Source organism: Uloborus diversus, chromosome 6 (assembly GCF_026930045.1).
Source record: "Uloborus diversus isolate 005 chromosome 6, Udiv.v.3.1, whole genome shotgun sequence".
NCBI lineage: Eukaryota > Metazoa > Arthropoda > Arachnida > Araneae > Uloboridae > Uloborus > Uloborus diversus.
The window spans coordinates 109,409,451-109,427,377 of record NC_072736.1 but is presented as its reverse complement, the minus strand read 5'-3'; the positions used below and the strand labels follow the sequence as shown (position 1 = coordinate 109,427,377).

The following is a 17,927-nucleotide window of genomic DNA, read 5'->3' as shown; positions in this document are numbered from 1 at the left end:
AAACGATAACGGTATGTTTAATTAATATTTGGAATACAAAATTAAATTAGTAAAAGTTTGAAAAAAAATGCTTCATTTTTCCATATTTAGTCTTTTAAACTAATACTTTCGAGTAAACCTTAAAATAAAAGTATTGGATTTAAAAAAAAAAATGTTTTGTTGTTGTGTTGTTGTTGTGTCCAATCCTTCAGGATCTAGCGACAGCTAAATCAAATCCATAATTCCATGCACCCTCGCAAAGTCGAGCACCAGGAGTGGGTTGTCGCGGACATCCTCAAGAGTGAGCCCCAAGCAATCCAGTAGGTGTTGCGGGGAGGCCGGCAGCAGATGGCACTTGGGACACGTTGGGAAGACTTTACGGCCGGATTCAAATGACATGCATTTCAGGTGCCCACTTAAGAGTCTTGAGATGGCCGTTTGGTCCTGTCTGTCGGCCTTGAAACGTAATGCACCTCCTGGTTTTGGTCTACTGTACCAAGAATGAGCTGGAGGAGCTAGCCAGACATGCCGGTCTCTATTTTTCGCCGCAGAGAAAATTTCTTCAAAGGTTAGGTCGTAATCAGTCGTGGCCATCTCAGAGCAGCCTCTTTTTGCCAAAGCATCCGCGGTTTCATTTCCCGGAATGTTGACGTGGGAGGGGATCCACTGAAGGTGGACGTCTCTTTGCTTTGAAATAGTTTTAAGCATATTGATGATTTGAATGCTTACTAGGTCATTTACTTGGTTCCAGTCCTGTAGATGTTGAATTGAGCTACGGCTGTCTGTAAGAATCCAGATGTCACTACAGTCTGTGGAGTGGAGAATTTGATTTAAACCCTCCTTAATAGCTATTAATTCGCTCTTAAAGACCGAGCAGTGGTCTGGGTTGCGTCGAGAGAGACGTACAGAAGGATTCTCAATATATATACCACTCCCAGTATGATTTGACTCGTCTTTACTCCCATCTGTATAAATAAGAGTAGCGTAACTCGGGATACTATTTATGACCTCCAGAGCCAGTTGTCGTAGATATTCAGGGGCATCAGAGTTTTTGTTGGTTTGAGACGGTAGTTCAGAGTGGAAGTGAACTCCAAGGAGTCCCTCAGTCGGACTAACACAGGGTGTTAGAGATGAGTACTCCACTGAAAGGGATATAATATCCAGTTTGTCGGCCAGACCAAGTGGGCTATTCCTTTTGAGTCTCTGGTTGCTACTCCAGCTGGACAGATATTCAGATGTACGGTTCTGATTTTCATAGCTTTTTAGTTTGTTGAAGTATTTCACCAGTTTCGAGTTTCTAACGAGGCCAAGGGGAGGGAGATCAGCCTCATAAAGCACTATATCATTTGGGCAACTGTTTCTTAGGCCTGTTATGATGCGAGCCGCACTCAATTGCACTCTCTCCAACTGGAGAAGGTTAGATGTCGAGGCGCAGAAGTATACCGGGAATCCATACTCAAGGATAGGCCTGATTAGTGCAATGTATGTTGATCTGAGTGTTTTGGCGTCAGCACCCCAGTCTCTGCCAGAGATGTACTTAAGGATATTCAGTCTCTTACGGCTCTTGATCACCAGATTTGAGATGTGTCCGTTGCTCGTAATCTCCTGATCTAAAACAAAGCCCAAGTACTTTGGATGTTTAACATATGAAAGAGGCTGATCTTGAAAGAGGACTTGGGGGTGGTACGAGTACAGGGTGTTTATTGGTGGTAAAAAGTCCAACATATGATTTAGTGACGTTAAAATTCAGTTTGTGGTTGTTTGCAAACTTCCACACATCCTTTAACGTAGCGTTTAAGGTCGATTCAATATTTTTCACATCAGGGCCAGAGCACCACAGCACAATGTCGTCAGCAAATATTCCGACATCACACTCCGGAGCGATGATACTTTCGAATCCAGCCATAAACAATGAAAACAGAGTTGGGCTAAGGACGGATCCCTGAGGGACCCCCTGATACGTTTTGAACCAGTTAGATAGGGTGTCTTGACACTTAACACGAAAAATTCTGGCTCTCAGAAAGTCAGCAATCCAGGCAAGGGCACTGCCTTTGATTCCAAATTTGTCATGCAGTTTCAGGATGAGTAGGTTCCACCACACCCTATCAAACGCCTTGGAAAGATCCAGAAAAACCGCAATGGTGTGATTTGTTGGTTTGATGTTTTGGAAATCTCTGATATTTTGACAAAAGTAAAGAACTTGATCTGTGGTACTATGTCCTCTCCTAAACGCAAATTGTTCTTTAGGTAATAGGTTTTTGGAAGTCAGATGGTAAGAAAGTCTGGAGAGGATCATTTTTTCCATAATCTTGCATGGAATGCTTGTTAAGGCAATGGGTCTGTAGCTGTCTGGTGAGTTTGCGCTTTTAGCAGGTTTCCTAATTGGAACAATGGTAGCTTTTTTCCAATTTCTTGGTAGCCGACCCTTGCTCCAGGAGATATTAATGATTTCTAGCAATCTCTTCTTTGCCTTCTCACCGAGATGTAAGATCATGTGTCCGTAGATGCCGTCAGGGCCAGGAGACTTGGACAGTTTCAAGTTTCCAATAGCGAACTCCAATTCTTGCAGAGAGAAGTGAGCGCTGAATAAGGGGTCACTTGCTTTCTTGTTTCGGTGTCTGTTAGCAAGGATTCTTGCCCTACGTGCAATAGTCTTGTCTGGGTTAGTGAATGACAGTTTACTGATATTACTGTAATGCAGGCCTAAGATGTCCGCTGCTTCTTTGTGACCACTAGGGACACTCCCGTCCGGTGCTAGAATAGTGTTACAGCTCTCAGATTGAGGTTGACTTTTATCAATACTTTTTACTAGTTTCCACAGTTTGGACTCGGGTGTTCTAGAGTCGAGAGAAGTGCAAAATTCCCTCCATCTCTGCCTCTTTAGAAGGGCATACTTGCGTTTGATTTCTGCATTCACTCTGTTCAGTTCGGTCTTGTCAGATGTGTTACCGGTATTGGATGAAATGAGATTTGACAGTGCTTCTCTCCTTTTTAAGAGTGGTTTCAATGTGTCGGAGTTGTGGGAGAAGAATGGAGTGTACTTTTTTACTTTACCACGAGGGACCGACTGCTTTGCTGCGCTAATAATTCCGTTTTCAAATGCCGTCCAGTTACTGTTGATGTTGTTGGTTAGAGGCTCATTAAATACTCCAGAATTTGTCAAATCATTGTACCTCTTCCAGTCGGCTTTCCTAAAATTCCAGTGGTTCCTACGGTCCCTGGAGACCTTTTGATTTATATCTAATTCAATAAGAATGGGGTAGTGATCACTACCAATATTACTTAACACAGTCCAATTACATTGTGGGTAAATATCTGGACTAACGATGGAGATGTCCAGTGCTTCTTTGGTATTGTAACTATGGGAGGAGTGTGTTGGGGATCCATCATTCAAAAATAGAAAGCTCTTATCATCCGCGAGATTAAGGAGCGCATTTCCCCTTGCATTGCTGTTGGAGCATCCCCAGTTAGTGTGTTTAGCGTTCAGATCTCCAAGGAAAAAGATGTTATTTTCATACCCTTGAAAGAAGCAGTCGGGCAAACCTGAGGAGCAAGGAGGATGGTAAGAGTTGAAGACTTTCATGTTCTTACCTCTCCAGGGGAACGAAATGCCTTGGATTTCCAGTTTAGTATTATCAAATTGTGGGGTGTCGATGCTCTGATACTGAATGTTCCTGACGAGGAAGGCTAAGCCACCACCAGCTCCTCCAGTTTTTCTGTCTGAACGGAAGACATTGTACCCCTTTACCTTCAGTTTAGAGGTCTCCTTAAGCTTGGTTTCCTGAAGAGCAATAATCTGAACTTCTTTAGTTTCGGCCAGCTCAAGAAGCTGGTCAAGTTTAATCCGCGTTGCTGCTGTACCAAGCCCATTAATATTGCATTGCAATATTCTAAGAGGGCGATTCTTGAATGGGGAAGGACGCATATTTTTCGAACGAGGCCCACTTCCCAAACCTCGAACGCGTCTCTGATTATCCAGCGCGACAGACGATGCTGTATGGCTTACAAAGGGTGACATATTTTCATGGAGAAGGGAAAAAGCAGCTTCTCATGGTACTAGGTACCTGGAGCTCCAATGGAGAGAAGTCTGACTTGGCTCCGGTGCCTGCAGATGCTTAGCTGAGCATAGTGGAACGGCCTTCACGCCTTGGGTGACCCTACCAGGAGAAAACTCTCCCGACGTACTTCACCCGTTCCGCCCAGGTACACCCCCTCGCCGGCTAAAAAGCACACTTTGAAAAAAAAAAAAATGTTTTAAAAAGTGAAAACTGTGTCTGTAGTATTGAATGTGTAGTTAATGAACAGCAATTAGATGTAAGTTTTGGCGAATCAGTATTTTTTTCTCTATAGTTGTACCATGAATTCGTATATGTGAATATTCCATTATCTGTACTTATTTATTTCATTATTTTTGTATAGTGACTGATATTTTGAATGTTATCATTGATATTCATTCTATTCTTGAGCAATAGTTTTCAGAAATATCTGTTTGAAGTTACAGTAATTGTTTGCAAAAATGTTTCATAGTATTATAATTATCTATAGTAGTCAGTTTTTTCATGAATTGTTTAAAAGAAAGAAAATTTTTTCAAATTATAATAAATTTACGAAATATTGGGGTAATTATTAGAACGTCATATTGTGTCAATTTCGGACAGTACGTATTTTTTCCTCTGTAGCTTAACATGTATTCATATATTCTACAAATGCAAATATTTCATTATCTGTACATATTATAGTTATTTCATTTATTTATACAGTTGCTTGTGTTTTGAATAACTATTTCTGATATTCATTCGAAAATTCACAAGCAGTATTTAACATGAATATCAGTTTTAAATTACAGTCATTGTTTTCAAGAATGCTTTATAGGATAATAAATCTCGGCAATAGTGAGATCATTATTGAAACACTATGTGGTATCTGTTGGGAAGAATCAATATTTTTAATTCTATAGTTGTTTAATATATTTTGTAAATGTAATATTTCATGATTTAATTACGAGCAATGGTATTTGAATAATGTTTTTTTTTTAAATGAATTGTTTAAAGGAATGAAAAATTGTTTCATTGCGTAAAAAATTTCTGAAATAGTAGGGTTATTAATAAAAATAGGGTTATTAATATTTCAATTTCGGAGAATATATATAGTTTTTTCCTCTCTAGTTGTACATATATTCATAAAATCTACAAATGCAGGCATTTCGTTATCTGTACCCGTTATAGTTATTTCATATTTTTTTGAGCGTATGTTTTGAATTGTTATCATTGATATTCATTCAATAATTCGGAGTGTGCTGTTTGAATATCTCTTTGAAATGTAGTATGAGTTCTCAAAAATGTTTCATAGGATAATAAATCTCTTAATACAGCAGTTAAATATTGGAACAATGAGTCGTTTAAATGTCAAAGAATCAATATTTTTCCATTTTTAGTTGTTTTATCTATTTTGCAAATTTAAATATTTCATGGATTAATTTCTAGCAACATCTTAAACTGTTAAAAAACAAACGAACGAACAAAAAATCATTGGATGATGAACTTCAACGAATCGTTATGTGGTGTCATTTTCGGAGAATACATATTTTTATCATCTAGAGTCGTACATATATTCTACAAATGCAAACATTTCAGTACATGTATTCATTATAGTTTATTTCATTTATTTGTTCCATAATCATCAGTAATTAGGTAGCTGATTATAATTTGAATTTTTATCATTGATAACCAGTTAAAAAGTCACAACAATAGTTCTTGGAAATATCTGTTTAAAGTAAAGGTAGTTGTTTTAAAAAATGTTTCAATTGAATAATATTCCTTTGTGGGGTTATTAATAAAACGTTATGTGCCAACCTGTTGTGTCAGTTTCGTATAACGCATATTTTTCCATCTAGAGTTGCGCATATATTCTACAAATGCAATTTTTTTGCAGTATATGTATTTATTATAGCTTATTTCATTTATTTGAATCATAAACATCAGTAATTACATAGTTGATCATACTTTCAATGTTCATCAGTGGTATCCATTTGAAAAGTCACAGCCAATAGTTCTTGGAAATATCAGTTTAAAGTAAAGGTTTGATCTTAAAAATATTTCATAGGATAATTTTTTTGGGGGGTTATTAAAGAAACGTTATGTACCAACCAGCTTCTGATATTCCGTACATATTCCTCTATAGTTATTTTAATATTCTGCAAAAATAATATTTTAATATATGTATTTATTGTAGTCATTTATGTACACAGCTATTTGCATTTTGAATCAACATAGTAGTTACAAAATCTTTTTATTATACACGAGTAACAGTACTTGGGAAATATCTGCTTGTAATAACAGTAATTGCTTTAAAAATGCTTCATGAGGTATTTAATTTCTTTCATAAAAGACGTATAAAGAAGTATTACCATGTGGTAATCAGTTTCTGAGTATTTGTATTTTTCCCTCTATGTTGTTGTATATATTTTATAAATGTAAATATATAGCTATTTTGAACTAATATAGTTGCTATATATTATTAAATTCAATCATTATTCATTGAAAAATTCGTTTTTTACTTCTTAGAATTAATATTAATTTATTGTATTATTAATATTAATAATGATTCTTTCTCTCTTCTACAATTTTTGGAAGATAAACTTTAAAGTAAATGAATAACAGTAATTTCTCTTCCAAATCAGGAAAAGATTTTTTGTAGCAGTTTACGAATTTAATGACTCTCATAGATTACCATTTTCTTCAAATAAAATTATTTTAAGTTGTATTCAAACTTGGTTTAGTTTCATAATAATTATCGTTTGACATCACTCATGGTCAAGTTTTGTTCTTCCATTTTATTCGAATTCAAAATAATTCTTGTAAAATATGGGTGAGACACTAGTATCAAAGAAGGTAAATTAAGACACGAAGACTTAATTTTTTTTTTCCGAATTATTCTTTTACGTCCAAAAATAGGAGCGAAGCAATGCCATTTCCTATTGAAATCGTCTTAAAGTGCTCCGTGAGTGCTTCCAGAGCTACGTCACCAATTTCATCCCCCCACAACCTGTTTCGGGAGATGGTCTAACCCTAGTCTCCTCTTCTAAAGACCCTGAGTTCTGAAGTTGTTATGATGCACAGCACATTGTTTTGTCTGCGAGTGCCTGCTTGTTTATGTCAGCAGTTCTGAAGTTGTTATGATGCACAGCACATTGTTTTGTCTGGGAGTGCGACTGAAGTTTTTAATGAGCTGCAATAATCTTTTCATATTTTATATTATTTCTTTAAATTAATTAACGAAATCGTATTTTTCTAAACAATTTTGTTTTGTAAATTTAGTTCATTAGACAATTTTAAACTTAGAAAGTTTCTTTTTTACAGAAGTATCACTAATCTTTTAGTATTTTGGTAGTGATCTTTAAAGACTTCCAATACGCTTCTTTCTTTCTAAATAAAAGCAATCCGATTTAAAAAAAATCTGCACATCAGAGAAGTTTCTGATCAATGCTCAAAATTTAACTTTATGACAGGGTGCCCACAGGAGTGATTATGTCGCAAGTTGCGCCATCAAAATTTTTGGGGGGGATTTTTTAATTATTTATTTTACTTTATTTTTATTCAAATTATTTACTCATATTATTTTACTTTATTATTTTCATCTGTGTGTGTGTATTTTATTGGGGAGCGAGCACACTTTTCTTTCAAAACAATACTAATTAAAAATAAATAAATAGGTAAAAAAAAATAAATAAAAGAGTGTTAAAAATTAAAAAAAAAAAGCGCTAAGGCGTTCAGAAATATTGGGGGGGGGGGAGTACCATTGAACTTGGGGGGGGAGCACTCCTGTTTTATGAGCAACAAACAGGGGAAATATGTGAAGCTAAAAGATGCATGATGTTTTTACAGGCCAAAGTCTAAAAGTGTTTTGAGTTCAATGGATTGAAGGGGTAGAAGGCAATAATAGAAAAAGTTTAGGTTTCATAAGTTTTTTGTTCCAATTATTTTAGCAATTAACTTTATTTTTGTGATACAGATGCCACAATATTTAATTTTGCAGTTCTTTCACTTGATGTAAGGCAGTGGCTCCTCGCTATTGAAAATTAGATATGCAACATTTACATTAATTGTTTATTACAGTCATTTGCATCACTTGTGTTAGTACATTAGGGTACTTCAAAAATACACTTTAAAAAAAGGTTTCTCTTAGAAAACAGGACACCACTCAATGTTTTTAGACTTTTGGATAGTAAAATACTGGAAGAATTTTAATTTCCTATTCCAACTGAAAGAGGGTGCTCGACCCCCTCCCTCAAACTTCATAAGTATGAGAGGAGGTTAAAAAAATACATTGAACTGAAAAAAACAATGTTTCATACTATAATCTACATGAGTTATATGCATATTCATTGCAATAAAATAATTACTTACATAAAAAAAACAGCTGAGGAAATTAAATGTTTCTAAATTTGTGACTTTTTCTATGCTAGAGCTAATGTTAAATTAAGGGGTCATTGAGCACCCTCTTAAAATTTGAGTAAGAAGCTAAAACTTTTACAGCACAATATTATTAGTAAGTTAAAAAAAAGATAAGGGGTGTCTTGGACTCGAGCTCAGAGAAAAAAAAATGAACCACCCTTAGTACATATTTTTGATTATTTCAGCTTGAGTAAATTAAATTTGGTAACCATTGTTTGTAAAGTTTAAAAAAGAGGTAAGTTTTATCAAAATTTGAGATGTATATATTAATGTTGCAAAATGAAGGTGGAGATCAATAACCTGGAATTTTTCTCAAAACCACCTGGAAATGTCAGGGAATTTCATTCTTGAACTTCCGTGGCAACCCTGATCATTCTATTCAAGCTGTATCTTTTTAATGGTAAAAATGCAACTCAAAGTTACTAAATGTTTTTTGTATCATAAAACAAGTTGATGTTTTATTTTTATGTGCTTTTATTGCAGACTAACCGGCATATTCGCCTACGAGAATTGTTAGTTCAGTATTCTCAAAATGCCTCCCTTATAGTAATGTAAGTGTCGCTTTTTTTTTTATATTTTTATGCTAAATTGTTGTTGAGATAGACATAATGTTATCGATTAGATTCCTTGCAGTTTATGATAAGATATAGTCATTGAGAAGGGATAATAGGTGGAGTGTGAATCACTCATTTCTTGAAGCTAGGACATCACGTGATAGCATTTAAAGTAAAATATTGGACGAAATTGTTTTTTTACTAATTTCACGCAGAATGTGTCAAGGATTCATCGTAGTTGAACCATGTGATTTGAAATCTTTGTCTCAACTTTTCCTGATCCATGCATTGAATTTGCTCCTTCCAGTTGCTAATATTCCTAAAACAGTTTGGAAAGTAAATTTGTCATGCATTTTTTAATTATGTGCAGTGAAAATAGTTATCATGGGGATGAGGGAACTTGCCTGAAACAGCACTAAAACTGTGTAGTTTTAGAGTTTACTGGATCTCCCTTCCCAACATCATAATAAATATTCATCATGTGGATTTGAAGAAAAAAATTTAAAAAAAAAAAGATTCCTGACCTAAGGCAAAATGAATATGGATAATTAGCCTGCTTTTCACAAAAATTAAGAAATAAGTAAAAGAATAACGATTTAAGCCGAGCAAAGTGACATAAAAAATACCTACATATGCTATATTTCTTGCAAAAATATCCGATAAGGGGGGAAATAAAAAACTAGTCGGCAGGTTAACCGACATTAGAGTAATCATAAAATCAAAATTAAAACTGAGATGAACAGCCACCATGAGTTCTGCCAGTGTTTTATGTTTATTTGAATTTAATAAGGTTTTAGATCTAAAAATAAAGAACATTTGCACATTTTGAAGAGAAAAGGAGAATTCTGTCCAATATTTGCCATTTCCTCTTCCTATCAGTAACTGGGTATCATCAGATTTTTTAGTGTCTGTTACTGGGGGGTTCGGACATTCTTTTTTAAATTGAGCAAATAAGAATGGAATTAATTAATTCAGAGGATACAGAAACAGCCAAACGTTAGATGAGATGTAGTTGCATGAGAGAAAAATAGTTTTAAAAATCTAAATGCATTAAAAGGCTCAGAAAATTGAGTTAACCTGTGAGCAATGTCTTAAGCATGTCTGTGACTGGTGTTGTTAAGCGCACATCGAAACATTTTTGGGAAATGTTCTGAACCCCATGTCTTCTGGTACGTCATTCGCCTACTATTGCATTTTTAGAACTTCAATTCCAAAAATGGTTCGGAATCCCTTGTTTTTAGCGTCACTATAGATCTCTAAAATTGCATTTTTGATACTCTAAAATCAAAAAACGACCGTAGAGAATTCCTGAACCTCATCCTTTCCCTTCAAGCCACCAAAGATAGCAAACAATTGTATTTTCGAAAATATACCCTTAAATTTCAAAAAAATTCCGTAGAGAGACCTCTAACTCCTTTTCTTCTATTTATCCCCAAATAATGTCAAAAAATTCATTCCTAACAAAAAGTTTCGGGGGTAGAGCCCTTAAATGCTACACTACTACTTATGAGCGAATATTAAACAGTTCAACCAACAAAAAAATCCATAACAATTTTAAAACTTTTATTCACAAATGTAATTTTTGTATTTCATTATGTTTGGTACAAAAACTGGTAAAAAAAAACTCTGCCATCTTGATACTGCAACCTTTCTTTTGTAAAGAAAAAGGTTGAATTCAGGACCTAAATGGCAACTGAAGATACTTCAAGAGTCTTCAAAAGAATCAAAAGTTGAAGGGTTTAATTTGGATAATAGTTGAGAGTACTAATAGAAATTCTTCCCTTTTTTTTTCCAATTTTATATTCTTGTGTGTGGTACTTGAAACACTTTTAACTTTCATTCAAACTTTTTTTATCATGCACATTATTCAAAAAAAAAAAAAAAATCATGCTTCAGTTCTTAAACTTTTTAAAATTTTCTTTTCATTGGTTACCCCCCCCCCCTCCTCCCCCATATATAATTCATTAGTCATTCATTCCTCCCAAAAGAATCGTCTGGATCCGCCACTGAATGCTAGAGCAGATTATTCCTTCACCTGGGACTCAAGTTCTAATCCTGATTTGATGATGAATGTTTAATCAGTATTATAATTTTTTCAATCATATCTTAGCAGTTTAAATCTCACATAAAGCTGTGTAAACAATCTAAAGGGATTTAATGTTGTTTCTAAGCAACAATTTGGATTTATATGTTTATAAATGATAGGAATATATTAAAGGAACCTATTTAGAAATGCAGTGAAGAACCGTTTATATGTTTTTTTTTTATATGCTTTTATCTTAATATATAAAATCAATGTCCTGAGATAACATATATATATATACATATATACATATATATATATATATCAACGCACAGCCAAAACCGCTGAAGCTTCAGACTTGAAATTTGGCAGGCATGTCCGCATGATTACGAAAGTAACCACTAAGAAAGGATTTTTCGAAATCTCAATTAGTTCGGGAGAAATTAATTAAAACCCCTTAATTTCTGCGAAATTAAAACCTGTCATTGAATTCAAATCCCTTATTTTCGAAGGCTTTCCTCCATTCAAATCATTATTCAGTACTTCATCTCAACTTTTGGTCGATAGCGAACTATAAATTTGATATTATTTTTGTTTCTCACGTGGTTTTTCGAGGCTTTTCTCAAGTCAAATCATAATGTTTCTGTCTATTGCTTTCATTTCTTCAAAACTAGAAACGAAGTTTTTAAGAACATCATCACAGGCGAAATATCCTTTTGAATTTAGAAGAGTGCAGTTCCTGTTAAAGTTTGACTTATTAATGGTTATTGCAAAGCACAAGGACAGACATTAAAAGTAGCAGGGACCAATTTAAGAGAAGACTTTTTTTCACACGGCCAATGTTATGTAGCTTGCTCCAAAGTCAGTTCATCAAGCAGCTTAATTATTTATCACCAGAAAAAAAAAAGAAAAAAACTAAAAATGTTGTGTACAAAAAAGTTCTTGCTTAAACATAGGTATATCAATAAAATGTGGATGGCCTGTGTTTGCAAAGATAATCAATACTTTAAAAGGATCGTTAATAACAGTTAAAAATCGGTTAAGGACAAAGGCATATATGTAAGGAGTCCAGGGGCCCCGGGATCCTCCCCAAATTAGAAAAAGTTATAGGTAATAAGTAATTATTATAGGGGATTTTTGAAACTAGGTGCACCAAGCACTGTTAACCCCTTCTAATTCCATTACCCGAGCAATGCCGGGTACGGGAATGCTAGTCATTTATATATTTTTAAATCAGTTCCTGCAGAGTCCAATACATATAAACGTTTGCCTATTATATGCTTTTTCATTTATAAGTTTTTCATACAGTCCCTTCAAAAACGTACAAACCGTGCTTCACTGTATTTCTAGAAGTTTGAAAACGGAAAAAAAAGTAAACAGCAGCTAATGAAGATTAGTGTGAAATGTTCCAAGAAACTTAAATCTAAGGCACTTACCATGGTGAAATTTCTATTTATGTCCATACTTTTGCTTCCATGTAGACTGTCACATTTAAATCTGTTCAATTAATGATATAAGAGTTTGTGTGTGTGTACTTTAATCCTTTTTTCTTTTTGCCAGGACGTTACCCATGCCACGTAAAGGCACATGTTCTGCACCCATGTATATGGCTTGGCTTGAAACGCTGACACGAGATATGCCACCCTTTTTGTTGATAAGGGGAAATCAGACAAGTGTTCTCACATTTTATTCTTGATATGTGTGTATCCTGAATTATTGCTGAGGAGAGCTAGTGGAATTTTACATCTGGTTTGGGGCCTTGGTTCTCCTTTTTCTGAAAGAATTTTTGAAGATTACTGCTAGAATCAAAGGTTCTTTCAAAGCTGTGTATAACTGGAGAAGCTTGGTTCCATCCGATTTTTAAAATATTATTTACTTTATATTGCTTGATGACTTAGCAGTATTATATATAACAGCTATGTGCCTTATTATATTTTTGTATTGTAAAAATTAATTTTCTGAAAAAAAAAAAAACTATTAGTCTTTGAAATCATTTTTATTTTGTTACACTTACTTTTATTTACCCCACCTATTTTCTTTCTTTCATCTTTTTCTTTTTTTTTTTCTTGAGGATGTAAATACTTCGTGATAAAATTTTATTTTTTGACGTTTATTCATAATTCAAGCATTTAATTATGTTTTAAGGCATTTTCTATGCATAGATGTACTTATCATTAAATATTCATGCAGATAGCATTATGCTGTATCTCAATCATCTTTCTTATTATCTTTTTTTTTTTTTTTTTTGGCTATTTAATAATTACTTAAAATCAAAGGATCCCAATATTTTCTGTCTTATTCCAAGGTCAGCTCTCAGAAGATAACAACAGTTTGTTTTAGAGTCAGAAATATAAAATTTACTGTTTATAAGATCTTATTGTAATGTTCATTAAACTCTGCTTTCTTTCCTAAATTGATTACATTTTCAACAGATACATTCTAGTAATTTTGTCCTTAATTGTTTGAATTAATACTAATAAAAATATTTGTCTGAGTATGAAGCATAAAAAATACATCAAATTAAAATCATTAGCAGTTTTAACTTTTCCAAACTTTGAAGTTTTGTGTTTTTAACTTTTGAAGTTTTGTGTGTTTTCAGTTCAAATCTATGCTTAGGATAAAATGATGTTTTCTGTACATATTTTGCTTATTGTTTTAGTGTTTATGAGAAAATTTCTAAATTTTTTTCTGATTGGTTTTGTTCCTGATGTACAAATTAAAACCATGATTTCAATTTAGATTATTGATGTTAGCATTGATTTTAGGGCAGGTTTTGACTTTATTTTCTTATGAAAATGATTTCTAATTTCCTAGAACATTTATTGCTTTTAATTTCTCACAGTGTAATAAATTGTCAGTTTATTTAAAACATAATTAGCAAATTATGAAATACTTAGTTAAACACACTTGTTCTTTTTTTTTTTTTTAAATTTATATATATATATATTTTTATTTATTTATTTTTTTTTTCAAGAAAAATAATTTGCATAAAAATTTATATATTTATACATAGTAATGATAATCATCTGTTTCAGGGATGATTCAATGTTTATTTGATACAACTTGCAATCCCAAAAAAGTGACTTTGTTTTTTATTTCAGTATTATTTTAGATTCCTTATCCCACATTTACGTCAATTAATCTAAAGCTAAATGATGATGTTTCTATAATTTACTAATTAGAATGTTTCTATGATTTTGTTTGTTTATTACTTTAGGAATAGAAAAGCTTTTGAACTTTTTCTTTCTTTTTACCTTAGCTTTAATTATTTTTTTCCCCAACAATAGTTCTAAAAACTTATAAAAATGTACATATTTTTCCTTTGGTATTATTATTTATTGTTAGTATTTATGTTTCAGATTTCTTTTTCTTTTGAAATGTATCGAATTTTTTGTAACAAGATATGTCAACTAAAGAGACACTGGATATTTCTAGTTTAACCATAGTTTTTCTTGCAATGATCGATGTATTTAATACAAGGATAAATACCTGTCGATCAATGCTTTTTTACTTGTCCTTACACATGCTGATTGGTATTAGTTGCTCCTTACACAGCAAGACCTTTTTTCTTTAGTTGCGGTATACGGCTATCTCTAATGTATGATAGGTGGAACTGAGTGATAACTGTATAAGTCCGATATAATTTCACATATAAAGATTAATGGCACTTTTTTTTTAGTTTAGGCCGGAGACAAAAGAATGTAAATAATTTAGAAGAAAAGAAATTAATAAAGTCTGAAATACCTTAAATACAAAATCTTAAAGGTATGTTCATATAGAAGGTTTCATAAAACCTAATGAAGTAATTGCCAGCTCAAAAAAATTTTCTCCTGCAAAATTTCCTCACGGCATGATGATACGTTTTTTAATTCTTGGTGTTTTCTTAATAGGCCCTTTGTTGGAGTCTATATTTTTTGAAATTTGTATCCCTTTTTCAATTAAACTGAGACCTTCTGTTAAATTCCCCAACGCCTTCTGATTGAACTGGGTTTAAAGACTCAAGTTCTTGAACGTTTTCTAAATTTATTTGCCTGGCAAAATCAAGAACATGTTCAATTTCATTAGCAGTTTCATCAGGCTCTGGCGCTACTTTTGTCTGAGTTTCAGAATTTTTTTCCCAGATGTCATTTAAAGTTTTTTGTAACAACACAACATAAGACAAATAAGACATACTCAAACATAAAACGAATTGACGAGATTTGAAAATTGCACAACTGCAGGTTTAGTAAATGGATGTGTCATAAGTTAGGTGTAACTGTATTAAAAAAGAAATAAATAATTTAAAAAAAAAAAACTTTTCTTGGAGCATTTTATACTGTCATGTTGTTGTAGTAGAAATTAGCATTGTATTGAAGTTCATCAATAATCATCAGGCCTTACTTAATTTGCCTTAAGGGGTCTAAGGACCTTTAAACTTCAAAATTTTCGATTTTCTGGAAAAAATATGTTATGCACAGTTTAATTCTGAACAATTTGATACCTTATTTATTACTATACGACAAAAACTTTTCGAGTTACTGTAAAAATGCCTAAACTTTCCCCATAGAGATTTATGTTAACAGTAGCTGTTTAAGCCTCTTTTTCTCAGGTGCCGGTTTCTTCGCTTTTCTCGTTTTGCACGCATGATATCTCAGAAAGTTTCTTATATATGTCCGTAAAACTTTTAATGTATGTTTATCTGGTTTATATTTATGACCTGAACCTAAATTTATTTATTTTTTTTAAATTATTTATTTATTTATTTGAAATTTGGTAAGTTAATATCGAAAATTTCCAAAACTTTGTGTAAAAAAATGTTTATTTTTAAATATTAACTTTAATTTTTTAGTTGAAATTTAGGTTCAGATCGTTAAGATATATCAGACAAACATGCATGAAAAGTTTTACGGAGATATATTAGAAACTTTCTGAAATATCATGCGCGCAAAACGAGAAAACCAAAGAAATCGGCACCTGAGAAAAAGAGGCTTAAACAGCTGCTGTTAACATAAATCTCTACGGGGAAAGTTTACGCATTTTTACAATAACTCGAAAAGTTTTTAGCGTATGGTAATAAATAAGGTATCAAATTGTTCAGAATAAAATTATGCATAACATATATTTTTTCCAGAAAATCGAAAATTCTGAAGATTAAAGGTCCTTAGACCCCTTAAATATTGAATTTCCAGGAAAGCTTAATGAAAGATTAATGAAAAATTTTCGATATTTCTAAAGTCAAATTTTAAATGATTTACAGCAGCAGACACACAGACAGGCTGTGATTCAGATTTATAAAGAAATCCTGTCTGGTTGTAAACATTTAAGATTAATATTCTATTAAAATTGATACACCTGTAATTTGCTTACTTAGACTAAGTGTATGCCTGTAAAAGAGGTTTTATTAAGTTTTATAAATTTTAAAGTTATAGAAGAAATTTACCATTCATGGGTGTATCTGGAAATAGTATGTGTATCACGGAAAAAAAGGTTAATTTACTTACAATGTCTGTGGAATTACTTGAGGACACAATGATAAAAGTATTTTAAATGCATGTTAAGTAACATGTTTCATAGGGTGTGAGACATTTATATTACAAATTAAATTCTGATTTTGTGGATTTATTTTTTAATAAAATGTTGTATTGGAAAAACGTGTCAATAACTTTGCTACTGAGTATCAAGTTGTCATAAAATGTTTTGGATATTTAGCTGAAATATTTTATTCCTTTTAAGAGCTTCAATGAATGTCAAAATTTCCGAAAACTGTACTAATATTTGTTTATTTGTATATTTATTTATTTATTTATTTATTTATTATTTTTTAATGAATAAAAATCTAACTGCTTTTTTAAAGTACGAAAAATAGCTGCAAAACAACATTAAATTTAGAATTTTTATAAATGCATTTCAAATGAAAATGCAAGATTGCATTCAGTGAAAACTAGAAAATAAGTTGTAAAAAATATTTTGATAAAATAGTTAAAGTGTTAAGGTCCTTTTTCTGTTTTTAATTTTAGAATAACTGTCAAATACCATTTCTGCTTTTGTTGAATGATTGAAAGACAATGCTCACACGTTCTTTTTACTATTAGTTAGGTGAGCAAAAGAACTTTTAAAAAAAAGTAAAATATGTTAATTTTCTCAATGGAAGAGTTGTCACGTTTGTTTCAGTTATGAGCATGTATAATGTGAATGCTTAAATGATTTCACAATCATCAACTCTGCTCTACAATGTTATACAATTTTAATGTGACTACAACAAAGTATTTGCATTGCCTTGCAAATAAACATTAAAACTGTTAATGAAATATTAACTTCAACTGAAATTGTAAATTATTAAATTGAAAATTCAAATTACTAAAAGTGTTAAACGTTTTTTTAATTGAAGCATATTAATGTTAACCATGCATGAATGATATTCAAGGCATTTAATTATATATATATATATATATATATATATATATATATATATATATATATAGATATATATATATATATATATAGTCTGAAACAAATGGATCTGAAAATACATCATGTGGCCTATCATCTATGTATCTTCATTAATTTCATTGCTCGGAAATTTTTAACAGAATGTAATTAAAAAGTATTTTGCTTAAGTCTTCATTTTTCCTTGAAAATATACAACATTATAAATATTTAAAATATTAGACAATCTGCCTATTGTTTGTTCACATAACGTCATTCAACATATATGTAAGCTCAATTCCAATGATAAAATTGTCCCCCTCCCCTCTCCTCCATTTTTGACATAACGTAAGGCATTCAAGTGGTATATGTTTTTAAATGCATTGTCAAGAAATGACCTTTCTATGTTTAAACAAAAAAATCTGCTGAAGAATTTGAGTTGACAATTACATTTTCATTTATCGTCGCCTCAGAAGAACAGTAAGACATCTAATCTCAGAAATAACATTCGGA

General features: G+C 32.2%; 1 protein-coding gene across 1 annotated transcript in view; it reads left to right on the top strand.

Annotated features, from left to right (window-relative positions):
- LOC129224714 (solute carrier family 12 member 2-like) overlaps window positions 1–13,883 on the top strand; it is a gene marked incomplete in the record, with an annotated part of 136,427 nt that extends 122,544 nt beyond the window's left edge. Inside the window, 2 exon segments of the mRNA XM_054859261.1 lie at window positions 8,916–8,983; window positions 12,570–13,883. Of these exon segments, the coding sequence (XP_054715236.1) occupies window positions 8,916–8,983; window positions 12,570–12,705 (204 nt within the window).
- Between the last annotated feature and the right edge of the window lie 4,044 nt (window positions 13,884–17,927).